Source organism: Lagenorhynchus albirostris, chromosome 16 (assembly GCF_949774975.1).
Source record: "Lagenorhynchus albirostris chromosome 16, mLagAlb1.1, whole genome shotgun sequence".
Taxonomy (NCBI): domain Eukaryota; kingdom Metazoa; phylum Chordata; class Mammalia; order Artiodactyla; family Delphinidae; genus Lagenorhynchus; species Lagenorhynchus albirostris.
In genome coordinates, this window is record NC_083110.1 from 12961130 (window position 1) to 12974980 (window position 13851).

Here is a 13851-nt window from a genome sequence, read left to right on the forward strand (position 1 = left end):
AGCTCTTCATTTCCTGTAACGTCCTGAGTTGAGATAATCCTACAGTGATTACTAGAAGCTGAGGCTGTCTGAGGTCATGGGCCTTTCTGGCTAGTACAAGACAACTGCCATCCTGCTCGGTCATGACCTCCCAGAGCAGGAACTCCTGATTCTTGGGACTGTTTCTCATGGGGACTTTAAAAGTTGGTGGCTGAACCTTCTCCCCTGAAGACACGGTCACCCTAGAGAAAATTAGATCACCAACCGGCTTCTAGGAGGCCCATCAGAGAGAGAGAGAGAGAGAGAAGGAGAGAGAGAAGGAGAGAAAGCAGAAAGCAGAAGTGAGGAGATGTTAGAGTCAGTGAAGACTTTCTTATTTCATATATTTCCCCAAATCAGCCCCAGGCACTTGGAATGTCAAGAAATATCTTGAGTCACAAAAGAAAGATCGTATTCTAATCAATAAAATTTCATTATTAAATGGGTTTTTTAAATGCTTAGGAAATAGGCAAGTTAAGAATAATTATTTACATAAACATGACTCTTCTATTCCCTAAAGGACTGGCTTTATAGCAACCCTCCCAGCTAGGCCCCATTTTCTAGCCACGTTAGAAATCAAAGGGTTTGCTAGAAACCTTTCTCATTTTACTTTTGGAAATTACTCGTGGATGTTGTTTATGTCGTGGCAATTATGTTTCACACCATACAAAGAGGGTCATAAACCCCATCTCACAGGGCTATTATGAGGGATGAATAATATAATGTGATTGGAACAGACCAAGAATTCCATTAATGAGTAGCAAGATCAATACTAATAATTCCAAAGGGGCGTCTGTCTCCCTTTCCTCAAAAGGAGTCTGTAGGACTGATATTTTAGCTTTTTGGAAGGCAATGGTCAAAATGGTTTAGCAAATTGACTTTTGAATATGCTAATATCTATATCACCAGATTCTGGATCTGAAGTGAAATCAGAGAATTCATATTTTTACATTCAAGTAAAGTATGACTGTAATTCGGGGGGCTAAGAAGAAAAAAGGCAACCACACTGAGGCAAAACAAACAAAAAGTATTTTATTGTAACTTAAAATTCATTCCCTAGACAATGGATAATGCACACACTGGAAGACATTAGTAGACATGGTAAAGACGCACTTGGACAAGTATCAACATTGATGAATGTGCGGATGGCATAAAGTTAAGAAAAGCGCTTCCCTGGTGGCGCAGTGGTTGAGAGTCCGCCTGCCAATGCAGGGGACACGGGTTCGTGCCCCGGTCCAGGAAGATTCCGCATGCCGCAGAGCGGCTGCGCCCATGAGCCATGGTCGCTGAGCCTGCGCGTCCGGAGCCTGTGCTCCGCAACGGGAGAGGCCACAACAGCGAGAGGCCCGCGTACCGCAAAAAAAAAAAAAAAAAAAAAAGTTAAGAAAAGGTTATTGGATTTCCCGAACACGATATTGGCAAAAAGAAACTTTTATCACAAAAACATTTCCTTTAATTTTTTTTGAATGGTATTTATTTTACTTACTAACCTTGACAGTGACTAAAGAGTGAGGCATAGAAAAGTTTCCAGAAGTCTTAATATGGAGCAGAAGTCCAAGTGCTTTGGGGCCCCATTATTGGGTTATTGAATAGGATTCACTCAGTTATGAAATTCCCCGCACTCCAGGTTTACTGCCTGGAAAAACACTATTTACCGACCTCACTGAGGTGCTGTGGGGATTCATGCTTATAAAGTGCTTCACGTGCCTTTGAAGAAAGGCAACATAGAAGTATAAAATAACCTTACATATTTCAAAAGAAATGAAAAGACAATTTTGGCACAGTGGGAAGAGTGACTCCTATTTAAAGAACCAAACTTGTCCATTTATTAAAAACCCCTCACCTCAATGGGTTTTTGGTTTGTTTCTTTATTTAAGAGAAAAAAAAATGTTTCTCTGCTGTCAATCTTAAAACAGTCATTCTCAACTCAGGTTGTGCTCTCAGAATCACTTAAAGAGTTCATTAAAAATACAGATGCTTAGCCCACAACCTAGAACTACATAATCAAAGTCTCTACTAGTGGTACTCAGGCAACTACATTTTAAAAAGGATCTATAGAAGATTCTGATGCATAGCAAAGTTTTTAAAACATTTCCTTAGAAAAATGTCAACATACTAAATGTTGATTTTCTTCCTAGAACATTTTGCTTAAGAGTGAATAAAGTTGGAGAAGGGTATCAATTTCTTATTGCCTTTTTCCCTTCCCACGTACTGAACAGCACACAGGCTCGGAGCACAACGTGTGCACATCCACACACACATCCATACACACACAAATTTTTAGTTCTGCCCTTGAATTAAAATTGGCTAGTGATAAAATCTGATAGTAGCAAATAAATGCTTCACTGACAAGACATGCAAGGACTTGCAACTCATCCCCACTGTGCCCAAAGCAAATGGATGTTTCCCATTTGCCAGAACGGAATGGTTTAAATATGCATTTCCAATTTGGAAACAGGTAAAATCAGCACTTCTTGGGAAACATCAGCTGAGTGGATGCTGACAAACAAAAGTGAGCGAGGTTCCAGCGGCCAACCGTGAAGAAAGGCTACAGTAACTCTACTCCTCTGTTTGGAGATTGCCTGCAACTCAGCAAACACCTTAGGAATTGAAAGGATGTATCCTCAGTGGGCACCAAACATGTGGGTGGTTCATCAAGGTAAACAGAGTACAATGAGTCCCCTACACACAAATAAGTTCCATTCTGAGAGTGCTTTCGCAGTCCAATTTGTTTGCAAGTTCAACAAAGTTAGCCTACATACCCAACTAACACAATCGGCTCTATAGTACTGTACTGTAATAGGTTTATAATACTTTTTCACACAAACAATACATAAAAAACAAACACAAAAAATAAAGAAAACACTTTTAATCTTACAGTACATTACCTTGAAAAGCACAGTAGTACCAGCTACATCATCACTGCTTTTACGCTTGCTTCTGGACATCCTGGGCTTGAAATAAAGATACTGTACCACTGTACTCTATACAGCACTGTACAGTCAAGTACACAAAAGCACAACCACTTGTAGAGGATGCACGCACATGACAATCTACGCCAGACACGTGAACTGACTTACGTGATTAGACATGCGAACGCACTTCCTATCTTTGAAAGTTCGCAACTTGAAGGTTCATAGGTAGGGGACTTACTGTAATGAAAACTGCTGACGGTAGTTTCAAATATCATTTTTAAAAAATGATCAATTTTGTGCCACCGCAATTCTTAACGCTGTTTTAGGAACCCCTTTCATTTCCTGACTGGCTCGAAGTCTTCTATTTACTAGCGCGGCTAGCAGAGAGGAGAGAGTGATTTAGTCCCTGGCAGGCTACACACATATCTCGTCACGCTGCTTGCACGAGTTTTGAAATAGCTAGAGTCTCCTCTGGCTGCCTTGCAATGGAACTAATGGAGTCTGCAGAGAAATCATATTTCTTTACACAGAGAAAGCTTTCTGAGGCTGGCCAAAATGATCACAATGTCCAGAACTCATCAATAATAGTAAAACAGAATAGTCCCACTTCTTGGAAAAAGGAAAAAAGAAAAAAAAATACAGGAGATAGAGGCTACATACACAGTACATAGAGAATAGGATATGTAAAAAAAAAAATTCATTCAGATCACGCACAGTGCAATTTTGCTATGAGAAAACAGTCCTCAGTGCCTTCCAATATTCCTCTAAACATTAGAGGAATTAGAGGCAACTTTGTACAAAAAGGTTGTTGGAGCTGGCTTGGGGAGTTGCTTGTTGCACGTATCCCAGGAAGGCAAGGCTGCCAGCAGCAGAATAAAACCTCCCAGCAGGACGCAGAAGCCACTAAAATAAAATGCAATGTCATAGGTGTGGGTCCAGTCATAAAACCAACCTGAAAAGGGAGGAAGAAAAAAGTGAGTTTGATAGACATAGTATGAATAGGAATACTCTAAGTTCATCAATTTATATACAGTTCGTGGGATTGACATATACACACTACTATATATAGAATAGATAACTAATAAAGACCTACTGAATAGCACAGGGAACTCTACTCAGTGCTCTGTAATGATCTATATATGGGAATAGAATCTAAAAAAGAGTGGATGTATGTGTATGTATAACTGACTCACTTTGCTGTACAGCAGAAACTAACACAACATTGTAAACCAACTATACTCCAATAAAAAAATTAATTTAAAAAATTTATATACAGTGCAGATTAGGATATATATTACCCAATCTACTCCCAAAGTGGCCTAATGGGAGTTAGAGGAGGAGAATTTCTCAAATAGTTGGACAAGAAGAAGCAGGCATTTTGGGTTTCTCCCAGATGAAGAATAAACACAGATTCCTGAGCAAGCGTACTGGCTTTTCCAACTACATCAAAGTGATTTTAAATAAATCACGATCAGGAGACATTCCATGCAGATTTATGTTGTATAAATCTGTGCTATTCTTACACTATGAATTTCTGTATCCAGAGATGTTACAAAGAAGAACAGTACAGTGGATTGACTTTAAGATAAATATCTTACCAACAATTGGTGGTCCAAGGCTATTTCCAAGTCCAGCAAAGAACATTAATATCCCGTAGGCATGGGCTAATTTTTCAATTCCCACAGTCTTCGTGGTCACATAAGGAAAGATGGACCAATTACCAGTAAGAAACCCTAGGATCCCAGAAAGTAGTGCCAACGTGACATAGCTTTTGGCAAATGGAATTGCACACAAGGCCAGGCTCATAATTATTAAGGTAGCTACGTAAAGATATAAGGTATTAATCCACTTGAAGTCAGCCAGTATCCCTAAAATGAGTTTACCAACTGCTGTCATAATGCCAATAATGGAAATAAGTGGCATAGGAAACTCTTCTTCTTTCACATTTGAACTTCTTGCTACATCTTCCATAAGTAATGACGGTGGAAACCCTCCGATGTCAAAAAGAAAGATGGCAATGAAGAGTGCTGAAAATACTTTGTTTTTAAAAAGAGCCACAGTTTCTTCACAGTAGTTTTTATATAACTGCCATTTCCTCTTGGCAAGCTGTTTGCAAAAATATGTCCGTTCTGCAACTTTCTTTTTGTACGTTTCAGTCTCTTTTGTGTGTGCCATTGTTGTTGGGTTTTTATGAAGCAGACTCTCTGGTTTCCAGTCACCACTGGCTAAAGTGCTCTTACATGTTTCCTCACCACGGTAGGTCTTTTCAAGAATGTTTATGTTTTCTTCCAGGTTCTTTTCTTTTTCATTGTAAATCGAGTATCTACCTGGTACATTTTCCAGAGCTATTTTTTCAGGCAAAGTGCAATCAGAGGACTGAAGGGGTCTCATCAGACTGCCACAGGCTAATATATTTAAAGCTAAAGCACCTACAATCAGCAGGCATCCATCCAGTCCATAGAACTCAATCAGCAGTCTCTGCAGAGCAGCGTATATAAAAAGTCCAATGCTTGAACCTAAAAAGGAAATGGTAACTGTTTAATCTCTTATCATTTGGGGCTCTCAGGACAAGCATTATTAGTATTACAATTTGATTTCTTTTTTTTACACTGGCATTCATGTGTGTGCCTTCATATTAAAATCACAGCAAGAATGCTGAAGATAGTAACAACAATAGTGACAATTTATTTTAAGAATTCGCATTTGTATGTCAGACACTGCGTTAAACACATTACATCGCACCATCTTGTTTCATCCTTACAATAACCCTATTGGGTAGTTCCTATTATTATTCCCAGTCTACACTTGAAGTGACCTAGGGCTAGAAAGTTTGAGAAATTTGCCACACATCAGAGAGCTGTAAATGCCATAAGAAGGATTCACACCCAGTCTGACACCAGGAGCCCAATGTCCTTAACAAATACCTATGCAACTCCTTTTTGGGTACTTAAAAAAGTACCAAAAAAGTACTTTTCTGGCTCCATGTTATGTATGCATTCCTTTTGGAAAAGAAAAGTTCTCACGTTTTATTTTTTGAGATGAAGGATATATTTTAGTTTTAGGATATTTATAGTGGTTTGATAGCTCAAATCCATTGCTAATCACCAGAATGGATGCTTAATATTAATAAACTATGAGAAGAGTAAAGTGAACTCTGATAGGGTATTAAAATTACAAAATATGCCTGGTTTGCACATTTGGGCAACACTGTAAATACTCCATTTTTTAAGCATAGATCACACTAACCACACTGGAATGGAAAGTTACATTAGCCCAATTAATTTGCAGTGTTCTTATATGGCTCTGATTTCAAGTTTTTGATTGTTTTAACATTTAAATACCATTGAGAAATGTCACGTGGAAACACAGGAAAGAAATAAGTAGATCTGTAATAAAAAATAGTCTAAATAGGTTGATCATACTTTTTAAATGGTCTATACCAAATTATATCAAAACCCCAACAGGATGCCAAGCTTACGGTAAAAACCCATCAAAAATTCTTACAAATAACCAAATGGCTTTGTCTTAGAGTTATAAGAAAACTTTTTTTTTTTTTTGGTACCACAGTTGTCCCTTCCTAATATATTTAAAGTTAACTCCTTCATCCCCAAAGAAAAAAGACTTCGCTTGCAAACGTTAATTAATAGCTCACATTAATGTAATGACAGCTAAAATAGTATCTTTTTGTGGCTACCAAGAAAGTGTCTCTTTGCTGACTACTGAGAAGTTATAAAAGTAGATGAATTGAATTCTGCCTTATCTTTTTAAAAGTGGCACATACTTCAAAAGTTGAAAGCATTTCAGAAAACGAACTGAAAGAACTGAAAAGAGGACCTTTCATATAATTCCATACTGCATTAGCATCCATTCATTATTAATTCATCTTTTTCTCCAACACCATTTCTTTGTAGAAGTTCTAACAAAGTGCCATATAATTAGACACTTAAAAATATTCTTGGTATTTTGAAAGTTCTGTATTTTGACCTTAAGTTAAGAAAATAGATAATTCCCCTTTGCTCACCAACTAACTTTATCTGTCAACATCATGAAATATAAGGGAAACATATAAAATCAATTCAATAGGTTTTATCAAACACCTATGATATGCTAAGTGTACGACAGGGCAGCGAAATAAAATTCCACTTTGGACACTAGTTTCTTTAGCCCACAGCCCATGAGAATGTAGTTATGGCTTAGAACGATGCAGGAGGGAATTCCCTGTGGGCCAGGGGTTAGGACTCCACACTCTCACTGAAGAGGGCCCAGGTTCGATCCCTGGTGGGGGAACTAAGATCCCACAAGCCACGATGCTTGGCCAAAAAGAAGAGAAAAAAAAAAGATGCAGGATTCTTTCAGGGCAGTGAAGAGTAATTAGAGCTCTCTTGTGGAACTGTGTAAACTGTAAAACCATAATTTTTAATCTTGGAAAATAAAATCCCAATTTAAAAATCAACACGATAAAGGAAAAAGTGAAATAAAACACTAATTATGCTTCCATGCATGCCTAAAGTATACATTATCACAAAGAGGGAGAATATGAATTGATGTTCAGGGAACCTGAAACAATAAGAGATACACTCATGCTTTGATTAAGACCAGGGGTCAACAGACTTTTTCTATAAAGGGCTAGAGAGTAAATAATTAGGCATAGTGAGCCATACAACCTCTGTCACAAATGCTCAACTCAGCCCTTGAAGCGTGAAAGCAGCCAGAGAAGAATCATGAAGGAACGAATATGGTTGTGTTTCAATAAAGCTTTATTTATGGACACTGAAACTTTAATTTTACCTAATTTCATGTGCCATGAAATATTCTTCTTTCGATTTTTTTTCAACGAAACAAAAATGTAAAAACCATTTTTAGCTCACGAGCTGTCCAAAAACAGGTAATAGACCAGTTTTGGTCCACGGGCATTAGTTTATCAATCCCTGTTCACCAGGGATTAAGATCGTTTCCCCAAAACCTCCATTTCATGCCCATGTTTCTTTCTTTCAACTGGATCACAATATTTCAACTAGGTCTCATTATTTCTTTTTTTTTTTTTTTTAGATTTTTTTCTTGACATGGACCATTTTTAAAGTCTTTATTGAATTTGTTACAATACTGCTTCTGCTTTATGCTTTGTTTTTTTTGCCCCGAGGCCTGTGGGATCTTAACTCCCCAACCAGGGATCGAACCCGCACCCCCTGCAATGGAAGGCGAAGTCTTAACCCCTGGACCGCCAGGGAAGTCCCAGGTCACATTATTTCAACTATATTTTGCTTTTGGGTTTTTTTTTCAATTAAAGAAAAACTCTACTGTGAGTTTTGTTTTTCTTGTCACCACTTTCACCGAAGGTGGATACTACAGTGTGAAGGTTTGTGTCTCTCCAAAATTTGTAAATTGAAATCTTAACCCCCAGTGTGATGGAATTAGGAGGTTTCTCCTTTGAGAGGTGATTAGGTCATAGGGTAGAACCCTCCTGAATGGGATTAGTGCCATTATAAAAGAGAACCTCAGAGAGCTTCCTCTTCCCTTCTGCCACATGAGGACAAAGGGAGAAGGTGGCAGTCTGTAACCCAGAAGAGGGCTCTCAGCAGACTCTAACCACGCGGACCTTGACACCCTGATCTCAGACTTCCAGCCTCCAGAACTGTGAGAAATAAATTTCTATTGTGTATAAGCCACTCAATCTATGCTACTTTACAGCAGTCTGAATAGACAAAGACAGTGGATTCATGCTGCTCCTTAACTTTGCCTCATCTAACTTCCTGTGTGCTACAACTAAAAACTCCGATTCTGCCAAATCTCGATTGTCCACAGTCAATCCATTTTGGTTCAGTGTGCCACAGCCCAGTCTCTTATGCTCTCCTCTTCAGACTGAGTGAAAGCAAGAGCAGCTCTCTCAGCATACAATTTCCAACATCTTCATCACAAGTAAATTCAGACGTTAAAGGAAACCTAGGTCATAATTATAATGACTAACACTTTTAGAGCCCCTGCCATGTGCCTTACACATATGTTCCTTCAATATTCCCAATGACCCAATGTGATGGTGTATGGTCAGGCCACCCAAGATGGCTGTTCTCTTGCTCTCTGTACATCCCCTGCCTGACCAGTGCCTGCTTTACCTACACCTACTCGCATGACTGACCTTCCTATATACTGGCCCCAGGCCCCACCTAGTGATTGCTCTTATCCAAGGGGTGGGGAGGTGTGTGCCTCTCTGCTAGTTTCCTGGTAACCAATGAGCCAACCTGATGTCAATTCCCCTATAACTGGCAATCTCCCCTCCCCACCGCGGGAGCGAAAACCCGCATCCATGTCTTGCCCACCCTCTACCACACACCTGGGGCATCACTCCAGGATCTTGCTTTGGATTTGTAAGCTCCCCCCTTCCATTAAACCACTGATGTCTCTGTCGCTGACTCCAGGCTCTTTCTTCTGTCTTGAAGCTGGGCAAGCACAGGCCTTACAGGGTGCAGCCCAACAGATGGGTGCTATTATTATCCCCATTTTACAGTTCAGAAAACTGAGGCTTAACAGTTAATTTCACAGAACAGGTAACTTGTCCATCACCAGACAGCTACTGAGTGACACAGAATTCAAAACCAAGCAGACTGGCTCCAGGGTCTGGGCTTGTCACTACATTATAGTGCCTCTACAAAAAATACAGTATAGATAAGACCTATTATCCGTTAAGCTGCCAGCCCTGCTCTCACACTCCCTCCCACACTTGTGGGAGATGCTGTCAGGTTCTTTTTTTTTTTTTTTAATTATTATTTTTTTTACATCTTTATAGGAGTATAATTGCTTTACAATAGTGTGTTAGTTTCTGCTTTATAACAAAGTGAATGAGTTATACATATACATATGCATATGTTCCCATATCTCTTCCCTCTTGCATCTCCACCCTCCCACCCTCCCTATCCCACCCCTCCACGTGGTCACAAAGCACCGAGCTGATCTCCCTGTGCTATGCGGCTGTCAGGTTCTTTAAACTGCCTTCCAACTGCTCTGGCTTCTCCATCTTTTGTTTTTTCTCTTTCTTCTCCCAGTTCTGCCTTAGCCATGCCCTCAGACTCCGGTCCTGTTTCCTCCTAGGGCATGATTCACATTTCTTTCCTGGCAATGCTTCCTTAAACCACCTTGGGGAAATATCCAGCTCGATTTAATTTGATGTGGAAGCACTCTGTTGCCACTGCATTGGCCTCAGGAACAAAACATTAGTTTGGATCCCACTGCCAGATACACTACTGAAGTACTTCAGCTTATCTGAACGTCTGACCTCCCAGGAATATCTACCCATGAACAAGTAGCAATGTAAACTTAAACACAAGTTTTAGTAAGCTTGGCAGCCTTATCTCCTAAGCAAACTCCTAAAGCATTGGCCACAGAAATTTGGATAAGTTCTCTAAATAGCTTAGAAAAAAATCCATCTGAAAAGTAAAACACCACTTTACAATATCAGAGCAAGTCCAGAAGGCTTTTACACTTACACACACACACACACACACACACACACACACACAGCCGCTCCCCGCCCCACCCCGTCATTAAAAGAATAACCAGTGTAAACAGTCTGTTGTTTGGATATGCAAATAGAGCAACGAGATGTATTCACAAACCAGTACTTTGGAAAAACCCTAAGTTCCACAATAAATGGAGCTGGAGAGGTGTCACAGCATTGCTCTTCCCGACAATGGCCTGAAGGGACCCATTTTCCTTCCATTTCTCCTCTCTTTCCCAGGGATCAGGTGCTTTACTTAAGTGCTCTCTGCTTCTTTTAGGAAGGCTCTCACCAGCATGTGACTCTCAATTTACTGGACCCGTAAGTTTTCTTTTCCTATATTATACTGGACATCTAATGCCCCAGCTTTTTCATACATGTATCTTTAGGGTTTTTTGAAAGCTACACCCATATTTACAGGGGAAAATAAAATTTCCTTCTAGGACTAGAGTAAAATAAATTGTGCTACGTGAATGGCAGCGGGGGCATGGTTGGTTAAACATACCTGTGCTTTGTAACTCCTAACTTTGATTAGAAGGCTGAAGAGTAGCAATGCTGTACTTATATTGAAAACGTACCTGTTGAAATCAGGCCAAGTGCAAGGCCTCGGCGGCTGTCGAAATACTGGCATGTAATGGTCACTGTTGCAGTGTATAATAAACCACATCCGAGACCTAAACACAAGAAGACATTGCACAAATTAAGCCAGACGGTATTACTTCAATGCAAGAAAAAAAAGAGGTGTAATTAAATAACTCTAATAGGACATTCTGTTACTAACTGGCCAAAACTCTTCAAAGTATGGGTTCCTAGATCCCTCTGATGCTAGTTGTACAGTTCCAGTGAACACATTGGGCAGCCTTGGTTTTCACTCCACACCCACCCTAAGGTCAGGGCCAAGTCAAAAAAATAATCCAATTTCTAAAGCATGAATGAATAATGTAAATTTAAAGTAAGACATTATGGAGAGATAGAGAAAATGGTTAAATCACACACCAAATAGCAAAATTTAATCAAACTTGCCCATTAAAATATCTCTGTCTCTCTTCCGCACCTTTACCCTTGGTTCAGTGTTCTTCCTCCTCTAGGTCCTCTAAACAATTTTATAAAATCCCCTTCACATGCCAAGGTATTTTGCTAGACTTCATAGCCTGGTACACCCCAGTCTGCAAAACAAAGGCCCTCTGGCGCTCTCAGATCATCCCATCATCGCAAAATGTATATTTGTAAGTTTTTATCTTTTAGAGATGCAAACTACCTCATAAAACATCATGTCTTTAGTTGACAATATCTTTGCAAAAAAAAAAGAGGAAGAAAATGCAATAAAATATTAGCAACGGTTACATTTAAGTGGTGACCATATGGTTGCTTGCTATACTATTCTCCACGTTTCTGTAAATTTGAAATTCTTTTACAGTTAGAAAGAAAAACCCTTACTACTCACTACCCCTTTCTTGAGACCACAGGGCAATATTTAAGGCTGCTTGTTGGCTTAATCTTTTTCTCCCTATTAAGTATCTAATAACCCCAGTTTTGTTTTTCATAAAAATTTCCTCTGGCTTCTAACTCATAACATTTGCCTTTCTTCTGCATCATCGTCTGTTCTTGGGGAATCACCCTATAAACAACACAAAAGCCGTAGTCTAAAAACTAATTTTAACTAGGACTCATTAGGTGAGTTATTAAGGTCACTTTCATTCCTTTCAAATTGCGACCTGGACTATGATTAGAAAGAATACATGGGTTTAACAAATACAACGCATAAACATTTTAGGAAATTAGCATTTAACTCAGGACCCAGATGATCATCTGTGATTGCATTAAAAAGTATTCTTGGTCCAAAAAAACCCCAGTATTCTTGGCTTCCCTGGTGGCGCAGTGGTTGAGAGTCCGCCTGCCGATACAGGGGACGCGGGTTCTGTGCCCCGGTCCGGGAGGATCCCACATGCCGCGGAGCGGCTGAGCCCGTGAGCCATGGCCGCTGAGCCTGCGCATCCGGAGCCTGTGCTCCGCAACAGGAGAGGCCCGCGTACCACAAAAAAAAAAAAAAAAAAAAAGTATTCTTAAAGAAATGAGATAGATGAAAATAATTATACTTTAAATAAACCTTTTAAAATATAGCACACTTTTGTATGATTTAAGGGAAGAGATACTATCTCATTAAAACATGAGTTGGATTGATTTATACATTTATCATTATTACATAGAATATACGTCAATGAAATAAGACCTGTTCCTGAACAATCAATTTTGTGAAGCCAAAAAATGTCACCCTTAACTAAAACTATATTTCGGAAAGCCTTTGGAGAGGGAATGAATTTACTTTTGTGTGATTTGGTTGTCAGGGCTCTGTCAAATGGTAGGCATTAGGGACAAGAAAAAAAAAAGGCATTTCTGATTAATAAATGCCAACGCTAGAAAAGTTAAAACAGTAACTTTTAAACATTTTACCTTAGACTAAAAAGAAAGAAATTTTAAAGAACTATTTTAAGGCCATGGGTTTCAGATAAGATCATCTCATTTTTTTTTAAGTAGCAGAAATCTGAAATGCTTTTTCTCTAAACTTTTCAAAAAGCAGGTGACATGATGCTTTCCCACATCTGTATTAGGATGACCTTAAACCACCAGTTATTAAAAAGATGGTCCTCAAGGTCTTTCAATGGAGTCCATGAAGTCAAAACTATTTTCACGATACTGACATGTTTCCTGCTTTTTTCACTGTGTTCCCATTTATGCTATTGGTGCAAAAGACATGGTGAGAAAAACTTCAAGACCCTTAGTACAAATCAAGATATTGGTATCCAACTTCATACCTGATATGTTTCATCACCACTCACTCACTCACAGTAAAAGCAAACAAATTTTTTAAAAATGCTTCATCTGAATTACAATTGTTGCCGAGAAAAAGCACGTATGCAATTGTTTTAGTAGCCAGCTAAAGTAGCCACTTTTTCCATGTAACCCTGTATGTATTTGAAAGAATGTCTGACAGACACAAACTATGGTTACTCAGACTTGAGTATTTGGCAGACATTTTCTTGAAAACAAACAAGGAAAATAACTGACAATAACTGTTACCAATGATAAAATTTGAGCTTTCCAGCAAAAATTAGAATTTTTGGAAACTTTTATCCAACACCATGATTTGACAGATTCCCAACACATAAAGATTTTCTGATAAGCCTATTGGTGATACTAACAAAAGTGATTTTTTAGCTGTTGTTTAATAAAATGTGTCAACATTTTAAAGTTCTTGCATAACTCAGAGGACCAATATTTTTCACATAACCAATTCATGATGTTACAAAATCAGACTTGAATGCTGACCTATTCAAAGTACAGAATAAACAAATTGATTTAATATTACAGAGCACGGAAAGTATATTCATGTGGTTTCAGGTTCCATATAGAAATTAACCCTTGGAAAAT

The 13851-nt window shown here is 38.9% G+C and overlaps 1 protein-coding gene across 2 annotated transcripts in view; it reads right to left on the minus strand.

Annotated features, from left to right (window-relative positions):
- Positions 1 to 1030: 1030 nt before the first annotated feature.
- SLC16A9 (solute carrier family 16 member 9) overlaps positions 1031 to 13851 on the minus strand; it is a 68724-nt gene continuing 55903 nt past the window's right edge. For both annotated transcript variants that reach the window (XM_060125750.1, XM_060125749.1), the window contains 3 exons: positions 11001 to 11096; positions 4532 to 5449; positions 1031 to 3885 (listed from right to left, as the gene is read on the minus strand). In XM_060125750.1, the coding sequence (XP_059981733.1) occupies positions 3698 to 3885; positions 4532 to 5449; positions 11001 to 11096 (1202 nt within the window). In that variant the 3' untranslated portion in view covers positions 1031 to 3697. The remainder of the gene's footprint in view (positions 3886 to 4531; positions 5450 to 11000; positions 11097 to 13851) is intronic.